Below are 26,541 nucleotides of genomic sequence, written 5' to 3'. Positions count from 1 at the left end.
CCTTCCAGCTCTTTGGCGAGCCCTTTGTGAGAGTAATTAATTTTTCATCCGCATCCATAGAAGAGGGTGTGTGTCTTTATTATGCTGATGCGGACTGGATCAGAGAGAATTGTTTTTACTCATACTTCTCCCTAGACATCAGGAGATGTATCAGGAGATGAATGATGACAAGCCAGACTGCCAAGCCTTCTCTTCTTCCGCTCAGCTCTGAACACAAGCTTGCCAAACTGCAGGAAAGTTTTATGCAGGGGAGTCTGTTTCACCTACATCTGTGAACGTCTGTGTGTGATAAATCAAGCTCAGCTAACAAAACTCACCGTCCTCCTCTGTCTGGAAAGTGACCTCTTTGCCCTCCTTTTTGCCCTCAGTATTGGCCAGGGCCAGGCGGACGTGGATGGTGTGGTAAGGTGGCAGGTCTCTGAGGGTGAAGCGGGAGGTGTTGCGCTCCACGGCCAAGCACTCTCTGACCGTAGTGTTGTGCCCGCCGCCACCACCTGCTGTGGCGTAGCGGTAGCACAGAGAGACCGAGTAGGTGTGGCAGCGAGTCAGGTTGAAGGCCAGCGGCTCCCACTGAAGGGTCAGCTGCCGGGCCTGGACCTCTAATGCCCTCAGACCACGCAGTGCCCTCATGGGCTCTGAAAGAAAGAGACAGGGGGAAAAAAAGGGTATTAACATCACAGGTATTTTTCTAATTATATTTGTGTTTGAGCAGCTACTATTATTACACTTTAGCATAAACATGTAGGAGAACTGTCATTCATGGTGTATGTCCAATATGTATGGGATATACACCAAACAGCCATAACATTATCACCATAGGTGGTAGTGGCATCTGCCGAGGCTTGGGATATAGGCAGCAAGTGAACAGTTAGTTCTAGCAGGACAAAATGGCAAGCATGACGATTCTGAGCCACTTTGACAAGGACTGAATAGTGATGTCTAGATGATTCAAAGCATTTTCAAAACATCAGGCAGCTCTTGTGGGGATTTTCTAGTATGCAATGGTCAGTACCTACCAAAAGTAGTTTAAGAAAGGACAACCAGTGAACATTCAACAGGGTCATGGGCTCTTAAGGCTAATTGATGCAATCCATGGAGGCCCAACCTCACAACTTACAGTACAGCGTTGCTCCGCCAGGATGCCTTCAGGTGGTGCTAATGTTAGGTCAAAAAATAATTGCTCAAGTGTACATATGTTAAAACTGATGTTTTGTAGCTGTTTTGAAGGTGCTTTAGGAGACGGTAAAAGTGTGGGGGGGACATCTGAACTATCGGAGGTCTGTGGACAGCAGTGAAGAATGTGTAGGAAGCAAGTGAGTTAGATCATTTTAAGATGATGTTATTAAAACATGACAAAGTGGGGTGAGGTGGTCATCAATGCCAGAGGAGGATCTACAAAATACTGAGACTAATAACTGCCAGTGTTTAAATTACATTAGTTTTTATTACTAACATGCAGAAAACTGGAAAGGCAAAACTGAAAAGCAAACCTTTAATCACATTCTCATATTGCTGTCACTGGAACTGCTGGAAGCTCCTGGCTGATGATTCAGATATTATAATCACATCCCCAGGTTTATCAGAGGTTTGAGCCTGGACAGTAGTTGCATTTAAGCATGCCACAATTCTTGATGAAAACAAAGTCGTCTGGCAATTCTCGCTTTTTACACTGTTATGACTGCTTAAAGATCTGGCATGCAATCTTCTCCACAGTTCATATGCATCTACTGTTCACGAGAAAGCTTGCTGGCCACCCACAGAGGGCGCTACCATGTCCAAAACAGGCCTCCTGCTACCAAGTGTGAAACTCATGCCAATTAAGTTAATTAATAGGACAGGCTGTTGGTTGCCCTCTTTCTATCCCACCATTTCCCGCCTACGTGTCACTGAGCAAATGAAGTGTCTGCCCGCTCCTTGCCCAGGGGCCATGCGGCAACAAAAATATAAGCCCCGACCAAGGACGTCCAATTCTGCCAGTTATTGTTACTGCTGGGTCACTGTATCTGACCGCTTATTTTTGGAATGCCACTGCTCATGTATGGCTACTGCCGGGTTAACACTGCATTTATTTGGCTGGTGTAAAAGGAACAGCCTCTTCATCTGGCCTGTCCCTAGCCCGTGCCACAGCGGCTGAGGAGACAAAGAAAGCCACTGTCCTAGGGAGCATAGTTGCCCTAGTGTTTCTGAGACAGGCAAGGGCTATGAGGCGGGAGAGCAAAGGAAACTATTGCACACCATCAATGAACGCATTTGTCACACTCCATTATTAACAAAATCAATGCATTTTTGTCAAACAATATTCCACATAATGTATTGTATTCCTTTGTTCCTTTAATGGAGAGAGGGCAGTGACTAATGGCCCTGAGCGGGCAGCAGTGACAGAGGAGAAAGTATAAGGTTACAGCCCAGGGTCTTTATTTTTCCACCAGGAGCCTCCTCTTAAAGAACATCTTACTGCACTGTAGCCATTTCACTTCAGAACCACAGCAAGACATTTAAAGGCTAATGTCTAGCAAGATATAGTGGAAGCAAGATGTAGCCATTCTGAGACTCTTGAAAGGGGTACACACAACTAAATTAAAAAAATGTCACATCACTGGGTTGTGGGTTCGATACCCGGGCTCGACAAGCTGCCAGCATTGGGCCCTTGAGCAAGGCCATTCACCCTCTCTGCTCCCTGGGCGCTGGAGTTGGCTGCCCACGCCCCGGGGGTGTGTGTGCTCACTGCCCCTAGTTCACTAGTGTGTGTGTGTGTGTGTGTGTGTGTTCACCACCATGGATGGGTCAAACGCAGAGGACACATTTCACTGTGCATAGTAAAGTGACAAATACTTGCACTTTAATAATAACATTTTAAGTTTGCTGCATTTATGTTCATATGTTTATAGCACACACAATACATAGCTTTGCACAATCCTTTCACTTTCTATGAATTAAAAAAACTAAGCAATAATTCTAAAACGCAGAGGTCACCATGCTAAACCATGTGCACCACAGTAAATGCACAATGCGCGGCACGGTAAATATCCTATTCATACAGTCACGGTGGCTGTGATTTGCTCAGCACTCTCCTCATCACAGTAAAATCCAATCAAAATCAGTTAAGTTAATGTGCCAACAATTTATAAAAATCCCAGAGTCATAGGTTTTAGGAAAAGTACATTAGAAAAGAAAGAAGCAAGTTAGTTGAGGTCAAATACAGCAACAAATAAAAGGAAATGTAAAAAAAATAAAATAATTTAACAATATTTAATAAACAATGTCAATGGGGGGCATGGTGGCACTGCAGGCAGTGTGTGTGTCACACAGCTCCAAGGGCCTAGGGTAGTGGGTTTGATTCTCACTGCAGTCACTGTCTGTGAGGAGTTGCGTGTGTTCTCCCTATGTCCGCACTGGTTCCTCCCACCTCCCAAAAATACACTGTAAGTTTACTGGCCATGCTAATGATTGTGTGTGGTACCCTGCAATAGACTGGAATTCCGTCCAGGGTATTCTTGTCTTGCGACCATTGAATCTGGGTGGGGTCTGGACCGGGAAAAGGTGGATAAGATGGATGGATGGATGGATGGATGAATGGATGTCCATGGGGAATGAAATGTTACAATGTTACAAATATTACAAGACCTTCCAATCACCAACAGAAGACAAACCCACCAAATATACAGGGAGTCCCATTGCAAGACACTGGCTGAGCATTGTTTAAAGCTGTCGTAAAATACTCTTTACTGAAATCTAAATTCTTCTCAACAAGTTAAGTTCTGTTCAGCTGCTGCTGCAGTAACATGGTATTTTTTTGGAGGATGATGTTCTGTTATGAATTGTTGATGGCACATGCAAACAAGAGAAAAGTAACAAATATCACATAAACACTAGAACTTGCTGGTTATCTGTGTATACATGAGAAGATGTGTAACCATGATATTTACTTTTAACTTCATGGCCCCATAACTGAACAAAACTTGTTATAGGCATTTAATAAGATGCCATACACCACAAGTGCTTTAGCTAGCAGAGATACAGCTCAGAAAAAACATAAGCAAACAGAGCGTCGATTGTCCTAATGAAGCTACTGGTTGTTAGTTAAAAGCAAACACATCGGGTGCTCTTGGCTCGTGTCCTCTTGAAAACACAACCCAAGCGTCTACACAGTGCTCATTGAGGGTCTCAAAGTGGGCTATTGTGCCACTCCACTTCCCTTAACCCGGTTTAGAGGCTTTGTCGGCCTGCCAGCCTACACTGCGTGCACCCACTCCTTGGCATCCCCCTGAAATGGGACAGAACACAGTAAGGGTAGCCAAAGGCCTAGAGCAGCGTACTGATCGCCCCAGGACAGCTGGGAGTCCAAATGGGCCAATTTCCGCCTTATTACTCCAGGTAATGTTGATGCATGGGGAAGCTTGTTGGACTCCTGCTCAGATGGTGGACTGCAGGGTGTTGGTGAGGATTTGGCCATCACTGAGTGAGACAAGAGCCTGGAGGAAAACTGTAGTGCCTTTAAGATACAGAGCGACTGAGGTCAGAGAGATTTTTAATGAAGTTGTTACTAGTGAATGTGACACAGCTTGCCACCACTTTGCTTGCTTTCTCAAAGGAGAAACAAAGGTAGTTATCAAGAGGCATAGTTGGGGACTGAGTCATCGGCTCAAGTTGCAATCATGCTGCATGCAGACTGACTCGCGACTTGACCCTGACTCGCATTTAAATGACTTGCGATTCCGCTTCGTACCCAATCTTGCACGTGACTTTGCCTGTTTTGCTGTTTCACTCTGGTTGTGTGCAATGTTGGTGTATTATGGGTATTGTAGTGGATTCACTGTTGTTGTGTTCTGAACTTCAGTGAGTGCTATGATGCTAATGCATTGGGTTTCTTTTCTATTTCTTGTTGGCACAATCATTTTTATTTTATAAGTGAGCCATCCGCAGTAAATGCAAAGAACTTCACCAAAAAGTGAAATGGAAAAGTGTCTGTGGAGAGTTATATAGAAAAACCAGAACCAAGCACTACATGAATGTAGCAAACACAATGTTTGAAAGATAGAAGCATAAAAACTGACTGAAAAATTCATCAAGATAGTAAGTGTGTTTACTGGTTAGTATAATAGCTAATCCAGTTGAAATTATACAGCATGTAGTGCAGAGTTCTGCCCCTCAGGAGACCAAAATTAAGCCAATTACAAAAGACAGCAAACAAAGAAAAACCATATGGAGATGTTTGGGTACAGTGAGGATACTGCAAAACTTCATTGGCATGATGAAAGGGCTCACTGAGTGTCTGCCGTTCTTTTGACAGTCTAATGCTCTGGTGTGGAACGGAAGCTGGAGTGTTTGATCTCAAGGGGCTGAGTTGTCCTGATCTACAGTGACTCAACAGTACACTCATCCTACTCTGCTTTAACCAATAGATTTTTATTGACCAGTTATTATTGTTGGTGTTTTCTTTCCAATTCTTTATTTACAATTGCAAAATAATAATAATATATATGTATGTATCATATATTACATTCTGTAGCTGTCTTTACTTTCACATTTTCACTGTTCGGACAGATGCTTTTAGATTTAAATTATAACCACTATGTCCATATATATACATAAATAATTACTCTTACATTCAATTTACATTCTGCATTGGTAAGTTTTATGCTTTTTATGAAAAAACACATAGCAATACAGTCAAACCACAAAAAAGAAAATCTCTCTTTCTACTTCCAAGCACAAATGCAGTATTGATTGAAAGTTGCGAATCTGCACTTCTGACAAAATCCCTCTGCTTGTTTCTCAGAGCTACAAGTGAGAAATAATAAAATAATGTGTAAGAAGAGATATTTTATAGAGTGTACACCATGGTGGAGCCAGGATGGTTAATGCTCCCTGTTCCTCATCCAAGAAATGGCTCATCAGGCACACCTGGCCCTAGCCGCCCATGTTCCCTGCTTTTCTGACTACACCCACAGGAAGATGCAGGGTTTACTCGCTATGTAGGTCACTGCTGAGAGCCTTCTACGAGGGAGAAGAAGGATGTGAGCCAGAAACAAGCCAGTCATTTTACACTCATAATACTTTTTATTCATAATTTATTTTATTTTTATTTTAGGTGGGGTGGGGGTCACTCTGGGGTCCCAGAAGCATTCAGCGCTCTGGCAATAAAAAACGATAACAAGCCTCTTTGAGAGAGTAAACCATCTGAGCTGAATGTACATATTGTCGGTCACACAACAAAACAAAATAATAGGCTGTCTTTGGGCGCAGGCAGAGCACATTTCATACAACTCCAATGACACGACTGTCAGTGGTGAGGCCGGGCATAGGAGCTAATAGATACAGAGGAGGAGGCCATTCTGAGCAGTACCTGAGAGGCTGGGGAAGGTGATTACAGGTTCCCTATGAGCCATATAAGCCAAGACGCACCAAGTTTATAAAGAGAGATGAGGCAGTGCTGAGCTCTCTCTATAAAAAAAACATTCAGGAGGACTGTGACCACAGAGAGCCTGAGAAGACAAGCTTCACCTGCCTGGCTCCAATATGAATTCAGGATTTGATAAAGTACCATTCAGATACTGTGGAGATGACTATGCCTCACTTACAGTATAAAAGCTTTTAGAAATTGTAGTCTACACTGGAAAAAGTAATGACTTGAATTTACTTGATCCAAATGTGTGCGTTCAACAAATGTGTATTTGATGGATAATACATACATATATATATATATATATATATATATATATATATATATATATATATATATATATATATATATATATATATATATATCAAATAAACTGGCAGTCTGACAATTTAAAGTCAAATTCCAATAACACAGTGTTCTTATGAAATATAAGATTCTGTATTTTTCATTTAACAGAGCTTTAATGCTAATTGGTGCTATTCTCTCTTTCTTTATTTTGGACACACGGCAAATTGTTAAATGCCTTCATTTACAGCTTCTTACATGCTACAAAAGTTGCTTTAACTTTAAAAAGTAGCTAACATGTTCTTTTCAAATGTTGTAACTGAACTAATAAGTTCTTGTTCTATTAACTTCAAGTTCAAATGAAATAAAAACTCTGAATGGAAGAAGATACCTATCTTATTAGATTAGTGAATTTGAAAAAAAAAATAGCCTATTAGAATCATTTTGTACCTAATTATGTAGCTGAACATATTCCAAACTTTTGAACAGTAATGTACTCACAAAAAAATGCATTTGAGTGAAACATATTATATATATATAACATATATATATAACCTTTTCACATTAATAAAATACATTACATCAACACAATTATTGCCATTAATTGGGAACACAGAATTGTGTTGATGTTATATGTTTAATTCATGCTTTAGACACTTGAATCAGTGTAAATGTAAATTACTTTTCAAATCAAGCTTAATGAAAGCATGGCATTACCAAATGATTAAATGCTGTGGATGTGCTATAGTGATGAATAAAAAGTCTTTTGCAACCTCCTAATACATTTTTTTATGAACCAGTCTATGAAGAGAACTGACAAAAACTGGTGTCTGATTGTTTAGCCTGCCTGCCTTTCAGCATTTGATACAGGGATATTATCAGCAGCTAAAAGCTCATACCGTTTCTGTTTGGACTGAAGATCTCTTGAGTCCACTTTCATTTTGAGACTAATCTGGATATTGAGCAGCCTGATTTTCAGACAGCCTCTGAAGGATACTATTATTAATCAGTAATCTGTGTGTGTTTGTGCATGCCTATGTAAGAATGCGTAGGTGTTTGTGTGCATGCATGCATTTGTGTGTTTAAGGCCTGTCAGGCAAATCAAAGCTTTGTGTCCTCTGGCACAGCACAGTGTTCCCAATTGCACTCTTCAGCCTTGCAGTCAATTATGCCCTCTATATGCTTTCTACACTCTGCAGAATAGCACTAGGTCTGAAAGCACAAACAGAGTATGAAAAGCTTAATGTCAACAGCAGCCCCGCTGATGTGCCCATATTGAATCCAAATTATATCTTAAACAGTTGACCAAATATGACAGCAACTTTAATAGCAGCAATTTTCACATGCAGTCAGGAACCGCTAGGGATGTCACACAAATATGCCATTTCAGAAAGTGTTTCTATCGTAGCGTAATGGGAAAGCAAAAAACTAAAGAACTACTGTAAAGGCACCTCTCTGTCTCCCGCCCTGTTTCTCTTTCTTTCTCCGGTATTTCCTTTCTTTCCTCTGGCCTATCATTCTAAAACCTTTAGATTCCACACTCTTCCTCACTGCCTGCTCCATTCTGCTCCTTCCTCTCCTCGCAGTGATGAATGACCAATGTCTGGACGCAGGAACTGGCTTGAGGGAGTGCAATATGTTATCAGATGTGAGGGATAGGTAAAATGTGTGAAAACGTGGGTGGGGAATAAAGCAGGGGGCAGTGCCACATAGAGAAGGTCACGAAGGTCCTGGGCACTGTTACAACCTGGCCAGCTGCCGGCATGCCAGAGACAGAAAACCTGAGCGGCATTTCAATTTCATATAGTGCCCACTATATGAAAAAACAAAGAGTGTTTTCCAATTAATCAAACCATCCTGACAACTAGAAGAGAGGTCATAGAGGAATCTTTCGTAGGCATGTAAACATGTTAACACCGGTTTGACAAGCATTAGATTGGAAAGCAAAAGCACCGTTTCCAGCTGCTCACAAACTCCTGTGGGAAGGCTCTACTTAGCTTTTTCTGTGGCTATACGAAGAGTGCACATTGGCCAAGCTTAGAAAGATAAGTGCTCCATACACTCACCAGCGCACTTAGTTCTGCTGATTAGCGGGGGTCCGGGGGGTCCTGTACCACCCTCTCCAGGCCGAGTAAGCAGCACACTGATGTGGTATTCTGTGTCTGGGTCCAGGTGCCAGAGCTTGTAGGTGACCATGTTGACTCCGTTGATTTCAGACCAGGGCGCATGGCTGGCTCTGTATTCGATTTCGCGGCGGATGATGGGGCCGTCACCCAGAATGGAGTTGGTGTTGAGCTGGATGATCAAGTAGGTGGAACCCGCTCTCTGCAGCTGGGGTGGCGCGATGGGGGAGGGGGGCACTGTAAAGATATGAACACATACAGTATTATTTTATACATTTTAGAATAAAAGTGGCAGCATCTTTAATCATAACTATTATCCACCTGTACTGTGGAGCACCGCTTTTTCAGTACCATCATCAGTTAACACCAGTGACCCAGTACCATTGGCAGCACAAAAACACACAAGCCATAAAGCCACCATGTTTGTCAGATGCAAGTGGTATGCATCCTTCTTTTCTTTCTCCATACTTTTCTTCTCCCATCATTTGATTTAATCCGCCCAAAGAAACTTGTTCCAGAACAAAAAAAAATAGTACATTAAAATAATAATAATAATAATAATAATAATAATAACAGCAACAATTCTAATAAAAATAATTTTACTTTATAAAGATGTTCTAATATTCAGAGTCACTTTACAAAGCATTAAAATATGACAGCACAAGAGCACACACAATATTAACAGTATGCATCCATAAGGGACCATGGCACATCTTATTAGAGTAAAAGCGCCAGGCCATGTGTTGTTAGAAAGCCCAGACCAGTAATTCTCCAACTTATGTACCATGCTATGTGAGCGAACCCGCTATGCCAAATAACAATCTGCCAAAAGGACAGTAAGTACGTACAGAGCGGCACAGATCTAAGAACTAGCAGCCAGTGATTCAAAAGAAAGAGCAAAGACTGACCCAACAAAGAAGCAGTTAAAGTGCAGATTAGTGGGAAGAGAGCTCGAAGCACAGTGCAGCCAACTGAAACTCACAAAAACAAGCTAAAGAGCAAGGAAAGATTAAAAACAGAGTCCTGAGAAAAGCAAAACAAAATAATCCAGCAAGAAGCGGCAGACACATCATGCAGAACTCTCGCCAGGATGTATGGCTAAGCTTTCTCCTCCCTCAACATTCATGGCTGAAGTGCCATTAAGAAACGTAACCCTTGTTTTTCCCCTCTTCAGGAGCCTTCTTGCCTTGACTACATGTTGTAAAGTTTTTTGTTTTTTCTTAAACCAAGGTAAGAATTCTGTGATTATCCACTTTTGTTGTCTTCCAAGTATTTTGGGTTTGCTGGGCTTGCCAGTACATCTCTGTCCATATATCAGTGAAGAGGTTTGCTTTGTTTTTTCAGTCAGGTTATGCCCTCCTTTATCTGGAACATCACCTCTTTGGACCATGATTTAGACCACCTGTTCCCACGAACAGCAACCAAATGCACACAGGAATTGGAAACTCCACATCTTTGATGTTCTTAAACAGGGCACTCATTCCTTCATTTCACAGAGAAGTCAGCAATCACACCTGTGTTATACTAAATGTGTTCTGACCAACATCCCAATAACCAACAAGAGATTAGCTTTAATTTCCATATTCATTTTAATGTTGTATAAACTGGCTTATTGGCAAAACACTACTTCTAATAAGAACCATACAAAGCACAGTTCTCTGCCAACTACTGTGTAAACAAGTTACTAATCTAAAAATGTGTTTGCTAGGCAAACTATATAATAAATGTGTAGTTCATTACAAAAGGTACACCACCAACTTTTTTACTATGAATATTTGACCTGTGGAGCTATTCTAGAACCCCCAAACACACCGAGTAAGTTATAGTAGGTTTATCCTTGAGGGCATCAGCTCAAATACCACATTAGCCACACACATTAACCCATCATTATGTGTTCTCAAAGAGAAACAACAGATGACCATGACTGAGAGAGTGTGATATCTTTAAATACAAGCACAAGGCACATACGGCACATCTGCTCCCCAGAGAAACAGCCCAGCAAACATGAGGAAAAAATATTATCTTTTCTTTTTACAAGGTTAGGAATCAAGACCTTTATGTAGCTGTTTCCCTCTGATTAAGTCATGAAAGAATCTCATTTCTGAAGAAAGAGACTTATTTTTGAAAATACAACATCGGCATGATAAATTATGCTTTTTCTGAGCATGTCATGGACACTGAGATGCTGGCGCAGTCGTCCCACCGCTTGCACGTTATCACTTAGGTTTGTAGACGGTGGAGCAGCGAGATAGCAGTGTTACAGGATGCTCCCGTGTCTATGTTACCTTCTGGCTCTTTCCTTTAGTTAGGCTGTTATAGTCAGATCTGCCTGAATCACAATCCACACTCTAATAATGTTCATGTTCTCTGTACTCCACAAATCCTAACAGAACTAATTCCATCTCTTTACTCACCTGCCCACCTGTCTAGCCTAACACTGATGGATGTTTGGCTGTTGCTGTCTCCTGCACCTGGTGGATCTCTGATTGCCAGGCTCTCCGGCTAACCGCCTCGGACCAGCTGCCCACCCCTCCAGCTACTGCTACCTGTCCCGGACTAGTTGCCTACCAGTCATTTCCCACTACACGTTTATATGTACTGTGACTGCCACTATTATTATATTATTACCATCACTACCATTACTTCACTGTCACTATAATTATTCTTACCATCACTACTATTGATAATATCTGTACACCGGAGCATGACAGTCAGACCTATGCAATGCTACAGTGCCTTTATCAAATTTAGAAGTGTTTTTTTAATAGTTTTTCAGGATGGGTCCCCCCCCAGGTGGAACTGAACTCCTTGCTAGGAGGTGTTTGGAATCCATTTATCTGTGAAACTCCTGTTTTTTCCCCACATATTTTACTTGTATTACTTTTCCCTTCCTTATAAAAGTGGATTATCTCCAACATAATCAGCCCCCCCCCCATGAGTCTAGTCTCGCTCACTGTCTTCAAACGCAGACTGAAGACCCACCTCTTCCGATAATACTTGGGCGAATAGCAAAGTGATCACCTTATTGTTTATGTTTAGTATGTTTAGTAGTGTCTGAACTTGGAAGTATCTTTGAATTTTTAGCCTATTCAAACTAGCAGAGGTTTTTCTTGGGTAAATAGCAAAGCACTTTTGCAAGTCGCTCTGGATAAGGGTGTCTGCTAAATGCCTTAAATGTAAATATAAATGTCAATGATGATCTTTTCTTTCATTACTGGATTTCTGTAAAGCTGCTTAGCGACAACAGTAGCTCTAAAAAGCGCTATACAAATGAATGTAATTTGATATTGTCCAATATTTAATAAAACTAAATAACTGTACATGCAGCAATGTGCAGAACATGGCATTTATAAATTCAAAACTAAATGCAAAGAAATCATTCTACTCATAGTTTTAGGTGACAAGTTATTGTGCTTCCACTATTGTTCGGGCACTGTGGCTTATCAGCTGTGGGTTTCTCCATAAGTGATAATTATAATGGTTTAAAGAGTTTCCTAGCATTTGTAACAAAGTGCCTTCAGAAATTCATTAGTACAAGTAATGGTTATATACTTAAATAACCTTTGAAAGCTTAAACTGTGTCATTATAATTATTCTTCATTTGTCTCCATAGGGTTTTGATGTGTCTGTATCAAAACAAATTTAGATCAAGCAAGATTATGACCCATCAATATTTGTAATGCATTCAAAGTGTCCATCCTTGTTATTAGTCATAGAGCCCCTACTGGTTATACACAGTATTAACTATAGTATACATACTGTTTTATATTTTGGCTTTTTCGCTCAGTACTATGCCATATTTCTCATGACCAATCCCCGTGACTGTATGTTTGGATGTGCTAACAATGTCCGAAGTATTGCTCTCCGCTGCCTTACTCCACCCTTACATTTAAAGGCACTCTGACGTTGAGCTGGCAGAGATGAAATATGGCCAGGCAGACCGGTTCAGAAAATAATAACCTTGTCATTATATCACTGCTGAAACAAAAGTCAGGGTCCAGGATCTACTTCTATCCTTTGTTTGTTTGCACAGGATGTACTCTTATAGGGGAAGGATTCTGTTTTCATTTGTGGAGAGTGTCAGCTATGGAGGCCACAGCACTGAAGCCCACAGCATTACATTAAGGGGTGGATGTAGTGTATATATATATATGTATATATATTTTATTTATATCCGTTAACTGTGCAGAATGAGCACAATTCTCATCAGGCCTCTAGCCGCTGTGCATTAGCCCTATTGGTGCATAATCTATGTCTCCATTGAGGAACAGTGAAATGTGAAATGAGTTGATCAAGCTAATTAAAGGGATGATTAGGCCCTCGTTAGCAGAGCCAAGAGAGGGCGGGAGTTTGTGAAAAGCGTGCAGAGGGCTTTAGAGCAGCGTGATCTAAAGGTGAAAATAAGAGTATTGCTGTACAGGGCAGCAAAATAGCTAGGCTGGCTCACAAGTTTGCAGTCACAGCTTTTTGGACCTGTCCCACTGCTGTGTTTAATTGAGGTGCAGTGATGCATTTTAAATGGGACCTCCTGTCCAAATAGGCCCCATCAGAGACCAGGGCCAATAACCTGCTGCTGAGGGAAAGCAGCCATATGCTTAAACTCCTTACACAGCACAGATACAAGCAATGAGTGGCTTCCAAGTCCCCTCTTATCACTAATTCTAGTACTACAGAATAAAACATATCAAGGACATTCAAATAATACTGTTACCAAAACCTCCTGATTCATACATTTTGTCAAACGTTTGGAGACACCAAGCATTTCAAAATATTTTAGTAATTTAGCATATTAAAGAAAACATTAATAATGGAATTACTATACAAATAATGACATATCTTGCTATTACATCCTTGTTGTAATATCAGCACTCAAATCTTTCACCCAATTAAATCATATTTGGTGCAAAGAATTTGCAATATGTATTCATGTACAACAGACAAAGGATTTTTATTTTAATTTACAGTCAAAAAGCCATTACCTATGTTATTTCTGAGGAGATTATGTTGGAGATAATCCACTTTTAGAAGGAAGGGAAAAGTAATACAAGTAAAATATGTGGGGAAAAAACAGGAGTTTCACAGATAAATGGATTCCAAACACCTCCTAGCAAGGAGTTCAGTTTCACCTGGAAGACCACCGACCTGCCCCGTCAGATAAAGCAGCACTTGTGGAGCTGCTCAAAAAGATATTAAGTAGACAAGAAGACAGACATAACACTATGATACAAATTAAACAAAGAATCTGCTGGTGTTCTCAGGACCATCCTGCAGTTCAGACCTCAAAAATCACTGAATGTGTTTAGAATGAATTTGATTGTTAAAGGCAGAAAATGATCTAATATCTAAAAGTGCACTTTGGAGGTGTGGAAACATCTTCCTATAAGATTCATCTGATAAGACTAAAGCACATCTTAAAAAGCAGGGTTTAATAAGGGCAAAAGGTGGACAGACTAAATGCTCGTAAACGATTTTACATGTTGGGGCTTCTGTTGTTCTGTTAAATATATGCATTTTAAAATATTTGCTTTTACACAGTAATAGTTCTAACCATAATTATTGGAGGACAATAAATATTAAACAAAAATCTACTCTTCATTTATACTTTTATTAACAAACTGAAAAGTAACAGAGGAAATAATTTGGAAATGTCCAGACAACTGGTGTCTTATAAAGAAATGTTAATAGTATGTTAGAATATATAGGTACCAAAAGCTCAGAGTGCTCTATACCTAACAGTGTAAGTCACAAGCCAATATCAAGAGAAGGACATTCCTTGTATTAGTTGTAAAATTTATGACAATGAAGGCCTATAATACAGCCATAACGATAGGGCACTGAACAGAGGTCAGATATGTACTTTGCTCCCTTGCTTTAGCACATTTCATGGCCTTCCATTTGAGGGGATTTTACTGTTACATTTATGGCAAACAGCCTGTGGGTTGAGTAAAGCTCCATTTCCAGGCCACTTTGTCGCGCACCAAACAGCCCCTTCGCTAAACTCGGCATAATCCTTCCTGCTACATGTATCAATGGGATTAGGCCGCATCACAAACTCTCTCAGAGTGTTTGCAGAGATGCAGGAGCGATGTGGAGGAGCCAGAGGAGCCCATTCCTCTCTGTCCTTATTTCACTCTTGTCTTTTTCCTCCGGTTTAGGGATCAGAGAGTGGCTGGGATCAGAAGTGACTGCTCACTGAGCGCTGTCATCCTGGCCTGACAGCCTGGTGTCAGGCGCTGAGGTTAGACGGAGTTATGAACGGTTTGGCTTCTGCCGTGCATGATAAGTGGTGAGGGCTGACTGAATCACCATGATGACACGGCTTAGCAACCCTGCGCTTTGGCAAAATATTGAGTTAGCTAAGCCCTTGATATCGCTTTCAACATAAAGTGGCCCCTTAACACAGGGGCCTGAGATTAAACAAAGCCCATTGGGAGAACATTAACTCGTTTTGTGTGATGGCAAAAGCAATTAATCGAACTGAGAACAAAGATCTGCAGAGTTCTTGTATCTGTGTCTGAAATTTTAATCCAGCATCAATTCAGGCTTTACAGTCTTAGTATCATTTAGACAAGACTGTCCTCACTGGAGATTTCAAGCAGCACCTGCTGAAGAACAGGATTCACAGGGTGGACACAGTAGTTGTAGATCCGACTCTACTTTTCGAGTTTTCACTTTGGAATGATAGAGGCTACTTGCATGCTAATTGTTTTAATAGATAAAGAAAGGAATATGGGTCACATCAGCTTGAAGCCCCCCAGACCTCCAGCCCAAATATCTCGTGTTCCCTTTCCTTGCCTCAGCCAAGTGAGCGTGGACTGCGCTTCACAAAAAAAATGTAATAACAGTTTATATACTTCAGTAAATTCATAAACACTGAATATAGTGTTTATAAAGCAATGCTTGACTATATAACCAGCCAGTAATCAAATTGTTAAGAGCCTAGTAAACAGTAACATGTACACTTTGTGTACACCCCTCCTAACAATTGAATTGCAATGTTACACCCATTGCTGACAGAGATTTGCAAATGCACACAGACAGCTTGTCTAGTTCCTGTAGAGAAGTATTGCCATTAGAATAGGACTCTCTGGAGCGAATAAGCATGAACCTATTGAGAACACCCCAGCACTGAGTTGAAGTTGGTGCTTCATCCAATATTTTTGGGATTAGTTGGGGAGTTGGGGATGAGGTGGGGTGGAGTGGTGATCATCCAACATCTTGACCTCGCTAATGCTCTTGTCGCTGAATGCAATCAAATCATCACAGCAATAATCCAAAATCTAGTAGAAAGCCTACATTGGACAGTAGAGACAGTTACTCCAACAAAAGCAGGATAAATTATTTTTAATACCATTGATTTTGGAAGAAACAATAAATGAAAGGGTGTCCCACTACTTTAGCCCATAAACTGCACCTGTTTAATGAAAAATGAAAGTCGATACCCTCAAATTAAGAGGTCATTTTTAGACATATTTTTCCACATGTTTGAATACATACTCCTGCAGGGAAACTCATACATATGTACTTGCTATAAAGGTACTGTTGCTTTAGTTTAAGGCCTTGTTTTATGTCTATATAACCTTAAACATTCTGCAGCTCTACATTAAAAAAAAGTCCAGCTATATAAAGATACCTCATTACCTTTAACAATGAGTTCAGCAAAGTTGGACACTCCGGAGCCTCTTGTGGACTGAGTGACACAGCGGTAAAGGTCCTGCTCTGGTTTCTGGACATCTTCCAGCTGGAAGGACACGGCAAAACGATTGCGGCTCAGGTGCTTGACCGAGCCACCTGAGTACACCTCACCGCTGTGACGCTAGAGTGTGAACAGAGGGCACAGGTAAACATTTAAAAACACAAATACAACCCTTTTAACTTTCCTGGATTGTTATTTCAAAAGCTGTTTAAAACATTACACAGGCAAAATGTCCTTGAATTGAAATTTTCTACATTTAAGTGAGCTGAGGACATAGCAGAATATGACTGGCCAGCAATAATGAAAAGAAAAAAAAACGAAATTAAATAATCCACCAACAAAGTTTAAATGACCCAATAAATTGATGTGCATATTACCTGAGAGGAAACGCTAACGCATGGAAAGACAATGGCAATTATGGGGGAATAATATTATCACTGTCAAGGTTGACCTGAGTGACCATATGAAAGAAAATGGAGTAATAGGATTAGTTTTAGATTCAGTCGTGCCTTACCCAACTTAATATCTGGCGGAAAAAAACATTTCAGATTCCATGCATGAAAACGGTTTCACTCTTTATTCGACCTGGTGTTTGCTCATGTGGGAGAATAATAATTTGTATCTTTTGAGACATGCTTAGAAAAAGATACCTTCAAATGAAGTGAATAAAGCCCTGAAAATAACTCAGGATAGCAATGTCCTATTTCCAAGAAAGTGAAAAATAGAGAGTGAAGCGAGGAGTGAAAGCCCACGAAAGAGACTCGGTCAAAAGGGCGGAACTTCTACGTGGAGCTTCAGGCCGCAACAAACATCTTTTACGAAAAAAAAAAATTTAATAAATAAAAAATCCCAGACACAACAAAAGCAGCCTATCCTTTCACTGTGATTCAGATAATTAAAGTGTGGTCTGAGTGTGAATAGCAGCCTTCCAAATCATCCACACATTCCACCTCTGTAAACGAGAACACAAACAGGCAGCAAGGCACACACACACACACAACTCTGGACAACAGGTCCTCAGGGAAGACGCCTGCGGCTGCTGAGCGGCTGTGTGTGTGTTTGTTTATTGTAGGGTTGGGGTTTTCAAGCTCTTACTCGGTCTGCAGACCACACAAACCATCCCTGAGCCCTCACAAACAAAAACACACTAAGGTGATGTTTACGGTCACGGCAACTGCCAAGCCCCGGCTCGAATAAAACAAACCGCAGACATTCAACAGGCTTCGTGGGCTCGCTATTGGCTTTCTTTGTTTTACCCCACAATCACAACAATCATCGAATTAGCAGCCATGACGCTGGGTGCACAAGCTGTGGATGGATCGCACACAATCTGTTTGGACTAATTACAGTACACACGACAGAACGATCCATTTGTCATCATCGCTTTCGTGATCAAAGCAGAGGCACAAACTAGGTTGCAGCTGGTACCCTGCTATGAAGTGATGTAAAATGGTAATGATAACATGGAGTCGTGGATTTCACACTGACTGGGCTGGAAGGGTGGAGAGGGGGCGGCAAATCGGCAAATTCTGTGACCCAGGGGGTGTTTAAGGTCCTTCAGGACATAACAGCATGGTTTTACAGGTGTCCATATATATATATATATATATATATATATATATATATATATATATATATATATATATATATATATATATACTCCTCCCTCATTTAATAGAGGATAGCTTTATTTTAACTATACCTTTACATATATACATATACTTATACATACTTATATTCTCTCTACCCTGAATGTAGTACAGCAAGATGGCTGTTTCTATCTGGCTGTTTTCAGTGGTACCACATACTTTATTCCATGCAGAGCTCGTTTGATGTCTGTGTACTCCAGTGGCATGAATTATATTGGCCATCATATTTCAGTACAGTATGTCACATCGCCGAAGGCCACGACCACAGATACCCATATGCTGGTGCCGCAGTTTTTAATCTTAGGAAGTGCGTTTAACCATTCAATATTGTGGAGGAATAAAAGAGAAATATGGACAGTTCCAAGCTCCCTCTCCATCTCTGCAAAAATCTATACGCATGAGACACATGAAATTAAAGCAGCAACTCTCTGCTTCCTGGTGTGAAGTTTTTATTGGCCAAGCCAGCACCGCTATTTCAATTTTCTCCTCAAAACTCCCTCCATATTACAGGAGAACAAGTCAACCCTCTGTAGACACCAAATGCAATATCTGCTCACATGAAGGGGCACTCACCTCCAGTAAAAACTTCTCAGCCTCGGACGCCCGCCCTGATGCCACGCACTGGAAGGTGGCGTTCTGTCCAGCGTTGACCTCCACATCCCCCAGGCGAGAGAAGTGGGGAGCTTTATCTAAGGGAAAGCAGAGAAACATGATCACATTGTTTCAGTGTTATTGTGGGCAATGTATGAATCAAGATGTATGGGTAATCTAACAAACATGCAGGTCAACCTTTAACCACGTCACGTCACTGAATCACAAGTGTGTTTGTAATATAGCGCAAGGCATACAGTCACCACAATATCTCGTGTATCTTACAGCTTTAGTCACCTCTAAACATTCAGTAGTGGCATTTTAGGCAGTGAACTGGTGCAGCCAGGTCAAATATACTGATTACATTCATTAGTTAATTTGGTGATACTTTATCCAGAGTGTCCAAATATATATTTTTTTAATTAAATAAAGCTCATCTGACTCTCAGTAACATATCAACAACATACCAGTGATAGAGCAGCATCTAAACATCCACTAAATTATCAAGAAACTTTTACTGAAGTCTTCTCTCTTTATTTGGAGAGTCCAAAATGTTAATCTCTTATGAAGATTATTTTTGGGGTTGAGGTTAAGTTTAAGGTTAGGGCCAAAAAGAGGATTAGGTATTGATTTAAGGTTAGTGTTAGGGACAGAATGAGAGTAAGGATACGGTTTTGGGTTGAGGTTAGGGCCAAGACAAGGGTTAGGATGAGGGTTGGGGTTAAGGCTAGTGTTAGGGCCAGAATGAGGATAAGGATTAGGTTTTGGGTTGAGGTTAAGGTTAGGGCCTGGATTAGGGGTTAAGATGAGGTTTTGGGTTGAGGTTAAGGTTAGGGCCTGGATTAGGGGTTAGGATGAGGTTTTGGGTTGAGGTTAAGGTTAGGGCCAGGATTAGGGGTTAGGATGAGGTTTTGGGTTGAGGTTAATGTTAGGGCCAGGATTAGGGGTTAGGATGAGGTTTTGGGTTGAGGTTAAGGTTAGGGCCAGGATTAGGGGTTAGAATGAAGTTTGGGGTTAAGGCTAGTGTTAGGGCCAGAATGAGGGTAAGGATTAGGTTTTGGGTTGAGGTTATGGTTAGGGCCTGGATTAGGGGATAGGATGAGGTTTTGGGTTGAGGTTAAGGTTAGGGCCTGGATTAGGGGTTAGGACGAGATTTTGGGTTGAGGTTAAGGTTAGGGCCAGGATTAGGATGAGGTTTGGGGTTAAGGCTAGTGTTAGGGTCAGAATGAGGGTAGGGATTAGGTTTTGGGTTGAGGTTAAAGTTAGGGCCAGAATGAGGGTAAGGATTAAGTTTTGAGTTGAGGTTAAGGTTAGGGACAGAATGTGGGTAGGGATTAGGTTTTGGGTTTAGGTTAATGTTAGGGCTAGGATTAGGGATTAAGGTTAGGGTTAGGTTTTTCTTAATGGAAGTAGCATATGAAGTCTACTTGATGTAACATATCAACAGTCTACTTAATGTCAGTAATGCAGCAACAGAACGTCTTCAAAATATTTACCTCGGTGTATTCAGATGCTACACTGTTGCTGCTTTACTGATATGTTGCTGATGTGTTAATGATACTCTGTTAAGAGTTTATTAATTTACAAAGGACCACTTCAAATATAGTGCTATAAACCTGCTAAAAATACCACTTCTGAAATCAGCTGTTCATGTCCTAGAGAAATAACTAAGATTGCTGCAATATATTTGAATAGGTAGTGATTTCAGTGATTACATTATTACTAATGTATTATCACTTATATTAATAAGAGTTCTCTATATTCGCTTTGCTTGTGGACACAAAAACACATTTCAGACATCAAGCTTATTACATTTTAAAGTAAACAAAGCTTTGATTAAAAGAGAAAAGTTGAGTAGTTAAAGAAAGCTGGAGCGAATATAACATGTTAGCAGAGATTCTCTGTCTCTGTCTTTTCAGCAAGACTTGTCACATAGCTCCGCCCCCCGGGACCAGCAGTAATAGAGCCGTGTGACAAGACTGACAATGGTAGCTTGTAGCTGGTGAAGAGTGTTGAGTAGCCCAGCGTGGGCTTTGCTTTTACACTCTGAACTCGCGAGTAACTCTGGCACTGCTCTTCTCACCACCTACACAATCAAACGCATTGAGCAACTGCAGTCACTGAAAACAGTCTTAGTGAACATGCATAGGAAGTATGCAAAATCAATCAGTCATAGCAGGAGAGAACTGGCCGGGGATACAGAGGGGATACAGAAGAAAGAGCGACTTGTTTATGCACAGCCGTTCACTGGTCGCTGATTTCTGGCAGTGTATGAAGACGATTTGTCAAAGTTGTTTGCAGAAACGGGCGGACGACATGGCTGCTGCATTTGTAATCGGCGGGTGGCCCTGTATCCTGTGGACATGCTGCCGTATTATGTTTAATTTATAATTCATGTGCCTTTATCACCTAGCACAAAGTACACCGAAGCCAAAAGCACAACGAAATGCCTGAATGGAAAATAAATAAATAAATAAAGCATTGCTCATATGCTGGATTAGTGTTTGTACAGCATCTTGATCAATGTTTTAGGCAGCGAATAGGCCGGGAACAGGAGAGTCATCTTCTTATACATCCAGCATACATACTGATCATGATGCTGTACATTAGGAGACCACATGTTATCATTAGGATAAGTAAGGTCATGTCAGAAGTGTATTTGTATTGGTAGATATTTGCTTTATAAACCTGCTGGCTTCAGGCAGATGTTTCGATTTGACCGATACTGGTATTTGATGATGTATTTATTTCCCCGAAAAAGCAGAATGTTTAGGTAGCTGGGGCTACTGCTGTACAATATCTGCCTTGTACTTAATTCACCACAACTGAAGACATTAACAAAATAAAAGTTCAAATTACTCTACAATGTGGATCCAGGTAGATTTAGTCCCAATTTCTACATTTTATAAGATAAAGTTTACATTTTGATTTTTAGAATAATTTTGTAATGCCCACTTTTATCACACATTGTAAACAGGTTTTAATGCATCATGTTGTGCCCTGCAGCATTATTAGCATATTAATGGTAGCATATAAAGAAAAACATTCAAGCTCAAAAGGGCCCATCAAAAATGTCACCTATGTTTAGCACCTTTACTAGAATCACAGAGTCTGATTGTATACTACACCCCCCCCCATCCTTCCCTTTTAGGCTCCTTGTGCCAAATGATGATTTCCGCAGCCTGGCTCTATGCCACGCTGACAATGTGCCCAGGTCCTGATGAGAGTCTTAATTATTTAATGGGCGCAGTGGGGCTCAAATGATGCCATCTGCTGCCCGCAGGAAGTGGTGAGGGCGGAGAGGTGGGTGGTAAGGTGGGAGGTGAGAAGCATCGGCACCAAGAGCTTCCTTGACCGCAGCATCTGGAGGTTTGCTTGTTTAGAAGTAGATTTTATCGCTGCCTAAGAGCAGTTTGTCAGCCCTGTTTAAATATGAATAAATATCAGTGGCATTTAATGAAGCCGTAAAAGCACTCGGCTGTCCCTTGGAGGCCATCAGCAGCCCTGTTTACTCCAAGTAGCAGCCCGTCTCCCTGATGGGCCACATAACCAGCTCTCAATGATCAGCCATGAGGCCTAAGCTTAGAGGCAACATGCAGAATGGTTCAAACCCTAAGTTACTGAACAGTAAAATAATTGTTGCTGTTTTCACTTAAATGTATTTGCATCTACATTGTGTGAGACACATAAATCGAAGCCCTCGTCTGCAGATGTCCCACTGTTCAGAGCATCATAAGTAAGTGGTCAACTGACTGCTCAGATGTTTCTTGGCTAGCTATGAGCAAACACAGCAACAACATTGCTTAAAGGGGCTGTCAACTCCATTGCAAACTATGCCAATGATCCTAAAGATGTGTGAAGATGTGCAAGACGTGGAAAAAAATAGAATGTCTTATCAAGACTGTGTGGGTGTTTTAGACTGCAGTTGTTGACAACGGTGGTTCTAAGGCAACATCAACAACTCCAGGTTTTAAAGCTCTTGGTTTTTGACAGAGGTCATTCCAGTCACATCAACCCGGAGTGGCCACTGTACTGAGTGATGTGTAAATTGGGTCAATCATACAATCATGCAAACACTATTAACATTACCTAAAGTATAGCACTGTGGCTAAATGGCTATAATAGGCAACTAATTCCCCCCAATTACACAGTGCTAGAAGTGTTGGGAATAGTGAAAGCCAGCACGGCTTCCTCCAAATCACATCAACTTTTCAATCACTGCTAAACTTTTCAAAATGTCACTAATGCAAAGTCACTGGACAGCTGAACGTACTAGGAGGAGAGCTCTAACTGCCAGTTCTGTTACATCAGCCAAAAGAGATATGCACTGGCTTGCATCACAAGTCATGAGGTGGAGAGAGGGCCATCCTACCCACAGAGAGAGCGAGGGGACTCCCATGGCTTGTTGTGGCCCCCACCCAATAGAGACTGTAGATCAGTTATGAATTGTTGACATTTCTTGCTATATCCTGCATTTTAATATTGTTTACTGCATTTATACAACATGAAATGTGTCTGCTTTGATATCTTTTGCTTTCCAGTGTGTTACATTTATTCTCTATGATGTGTGTCTGATGTGATTGTGTGTATTTTGCAATAATCTGTTTAATATGAACTGTTCCCTCAGGGGTAAATAAAGTGGCTCTAAATTTAAATTTGAAACGTAAAGATATGTCAGTGCTGGTATAACAAGTCCTTATAATAAAGAAACATCTGAATAAATTTAAGACAAAGTCAAAACTTTCAAAATTACTTGGTACAATATTGAACTGAAGACAAGACTAGTCCTGTCTCAAACATGGCTCTAACACCAGCAATCCTCCTCTAAGTCTTTTACTAATACTAATACTTTGGTAACATCAAAAAACATGTGGATGTAGAGGGCTAGAGACATTAAAAGCTCTAGATTTAAAAAAGATTGTTTGTTCATAATTCAAGCACCACTGATTTTACCACGCTTAAGCAATACCTTTTTAAATGACAGATCTCTCACAGGTAAACTAAAGAAGGTTTGATTTGTGAGACATCACATGCACATGCAATGTAAAACTGTAAGACTTGGACACGCTTCTCAGTCAGTCGTAATAGCACCCCTCTTAGCAGATATCACTGCTTGCAGAGCTTTTTTGTAGTCAGCTAGGAGTTCTGCAACCTTCTTGACCATTAAGCGCACATGTTTATGATGTAATCTTTTGAGGTGTGACTCAGATAGTTGTGCTGTAGAAGATACATTTTTGTAGCTTCAGTTTATTTACTGTTTGTCCATCCATTTTTTAACAGCAGATTTTGATAATGTAAAACTAAAGCGATTGCTAGAAATCATACAAGTACAGGCATTGTGCTTCCCAAACACGGAATCTTACTCCAGAGGATACCAGAAGAATACACATTTCCCCCACGGCTGGGCGGCATCTCTGTGCTTGGTATTTAAAGCCTTCATGGTTCCTGTGAAGAAGACACATCACAGACTCCTTCATAGCTCTGCCTCGCTGCTCTGATCTTCTGCTGTATGATCTCCAAAGTCCAGCATGCTATCTTAGCCTGTTTCCCACTGTGAAGCAGCAGGGAGAAAGCTCCAGCTAACTAAAACCCAAGCAGAATATAAATGCTGATGCCCTGCCCGTACAGGGCAACCGTGCGAAGAGGCTGCATGACATGAGACATGCCAAATACTACAAAACAAACAGTGCCTGGTCAATGAAACACTAATTTAAAGTGCAAGCCAGAGAAGAAAGTTCTTCTCTGAAGTTCTTGGAAAAACACATCAAGAACCACATTCTATTATTCTTTCTAAACAACTACATATTAGGGTGGGGCTACAGGCCAAGGGAACCTTAAATCTTAATAGGTTTGCTCCCGAGAGTTTTCAACAAGGAAGAAGATTATGGCTCTCCATTACGGAGAAAAGGTCCAGCTGTGGCTCTGCAAGGCGCAGAAAACACTTCGCTACTTACAGCATGGATAGTTCAGCACCAGGATGTCATCCACAGCAATATAGCCCCAACGGTCTACTGTCGCCTCCAACAAAACCTGAACAGAGACAGGAAATAAAAAATACATGATCACTTATTCGAAAACTTGTTGAATAAGACTGTTACAGAAGCACATGATATAAATATACCAGATAGGCCTGGAGTGCCAGAGAAATGTTCCTGCTCACTTACTAAACCTTGTAATTTAACTGCTGGGTTAAATCAGGTGTGTTTCAATGGGAACAGCACCACACTGTGCTGATCGAAGGCTATCTAGAAATGGGAACAGGTCAGTGGTTTCCAATCCTATCATGGAAAGCTACCTTCCTGCAGGTTTCAACTCCAAGCCAAATCTAACACATTCAAGTTTGCTAATCAAGGACTTCTGAAAGCAGACATTATTTGGATGAGGTGGGGTGGACTATGGTTGGATTCAAAGTCTGCGGGAAGGTAGCTCGCCGGGTTGGAGACCCCTGGGATAAGTATTGTAGTGAGACTACTTACAACACTTGTTTAAATTAATGTCTGGGTTATTTTACTGTAATTACTTTCCAGCCATTCTTTAGCTAGAGAAATGGCCAGAGGTAGTCCAAGTCTGAAAAAAAGTCAAAATCCTCCCTAGGATTTTGTTCCAACTGCTTAGACACCTATACTGCTGGTGTAAGAGAATTTAAGAAGTCATAAAGTTGGGGAGAGTTTTATTACCTGGATATAAATAACCCACCTCTGAAAATTACATTGCAATGGACTTGTGGCACAGAAATCATTAAATCATGTTTGCATCAAGTTTTCTTTTGTTTAGCTTTGGCTATCAGTCAACAGCACTGGCTGTGTTGACCTCTAAAGGGTGCAAAGCAAGGACCTGGCTTGTAACTCTCTGGCTCTCTCACATTTAGTAGGCTGAAGATTCTCCATAACTGGGAACTATTAGCATTCAGAGTAGTCTTCTTCATATTTCTTCTCAACATGCTATAAATTAAGACATGAGGTGACGCTGTACGTAGGCAGATGGAAGGCTGGCTGAGACAAGGGTGACAGCCCTGTGATGTCTTGCATGTATGGAATTTGAACATTTATTGTGTGTTTATGCGGTTATTAGAGTGGGAGTGTTTCTGAGAATATGTGTGGCCTTTGGGGATGGTTGGGTTGAATACATGTGAATTGTGTGGGCTGTGTGTTCACCCCCAGGGCTGTGGCCATGGAGAGTTACGTGGGGCTTAGAAGCTTAAAAGGGAAAGAGCATTTCCCTCTTCTGTGCAAAAGAGTGACACTTCCCTCCAGTTATCTTGCCACCATGTCTGTTTTAATAAACACGGCACAAGCTACGAACCGCTGATGTACTTTCCATCCGTACGCCTTGCTACAGCATAAACTCATTTTGCATAGTCATGCAGGAAATCAACTGAACTAGCCTTGGTAACACCAGCGTAACACTGTGATGTGAGGTGCAATTTGGTCAGGTGCTTAAGTGATTAGCCATACACTAAATAGAGGGCAATGGCAACAAGCAACAAAATAAGAAAATATCTAATAGCCTTCATCAGTTTACTGCACACTAGCAAATGCTAAACCCTGACCTTCACATAGTGAGACAGGCAGAGAGAGAGAGGGAAAGGCAGAGAGAGGGAGAGAGAAAATAGATGCTGACTTCTTTAAGGGCCCCTAAGGCCTGAAGGAAATAAAGAAATAATGGCTTCATCAGGAGGGCTCAGTGTGTGCAGTATGACGCATGGTTCTCATTCAGCTCATGCCACACACACACAAACACACATTCACTCATAATGTGAGTGGAAAGGACATGGGTCTCCAGGGACCAGAGAAA

The 26,541-nt window shown here is 41.0% G+C and overlaps 1 protein-coding gene across 10 annotated transcripts in view; it reads right to left on the bottom strand.

The window, feature by feature from the left end:
• The window catches only part of ptprub (protein tyrosine phosphatase receptor type Ub), a 236,546-nt gene that overhangs the window by 63,555 nt on the left and 146,450 nt on the right, over positions 1 to 26,541 (bottom strand). For all 10 annotated transcript variants that reach the window (XM_072679783.1, XM_072679782.1, XM_072679785.1 and 7 more), the window contains 5 exons: positions 24,702 to 24,777; positions 18,730 to 18,845; positions 16,453 to 16,627; positions 8,755 to 9,048; positions 318 to 635 (listed from right to left, as the gene is read on the bottom strand). In XM_072679783.1, coding sequence (XP_072535884.1) covers positions 318 to 635; positions 8,755 to 9,048; positions 16,453 to 16,627; positions 18,730 to 18,845; positions 24,702 to 24,777 — 979 coding nt within the window. The remainder of the gene's footprint in view (positions 1 to 317; positions 636 to 8,754; positions 9,049 to 16,452; positions 16,628 to 18,729; positions 18,846 to 24,701; positions 24,778 to 26,541) is intronic.

Source organism: Salminus brasiliensis, chromosome 5, assembly GCF_030463535.1.
Source record: "Salminus brasiliensis chromosome 5, fSalBra1.hap2, whole genome shotgun sequence".
Taxonomy (NCBI): Eukaryota; Metazoa; Chordata; class Actinopteri; order Characiformes; family Bryconidae; genus Salminus; species Salminus brasiliensis.
Note: the sequence above shows the minus strand (reverse complement) of the source record. Positions and strands in the feature narration are given on the sequence as shown.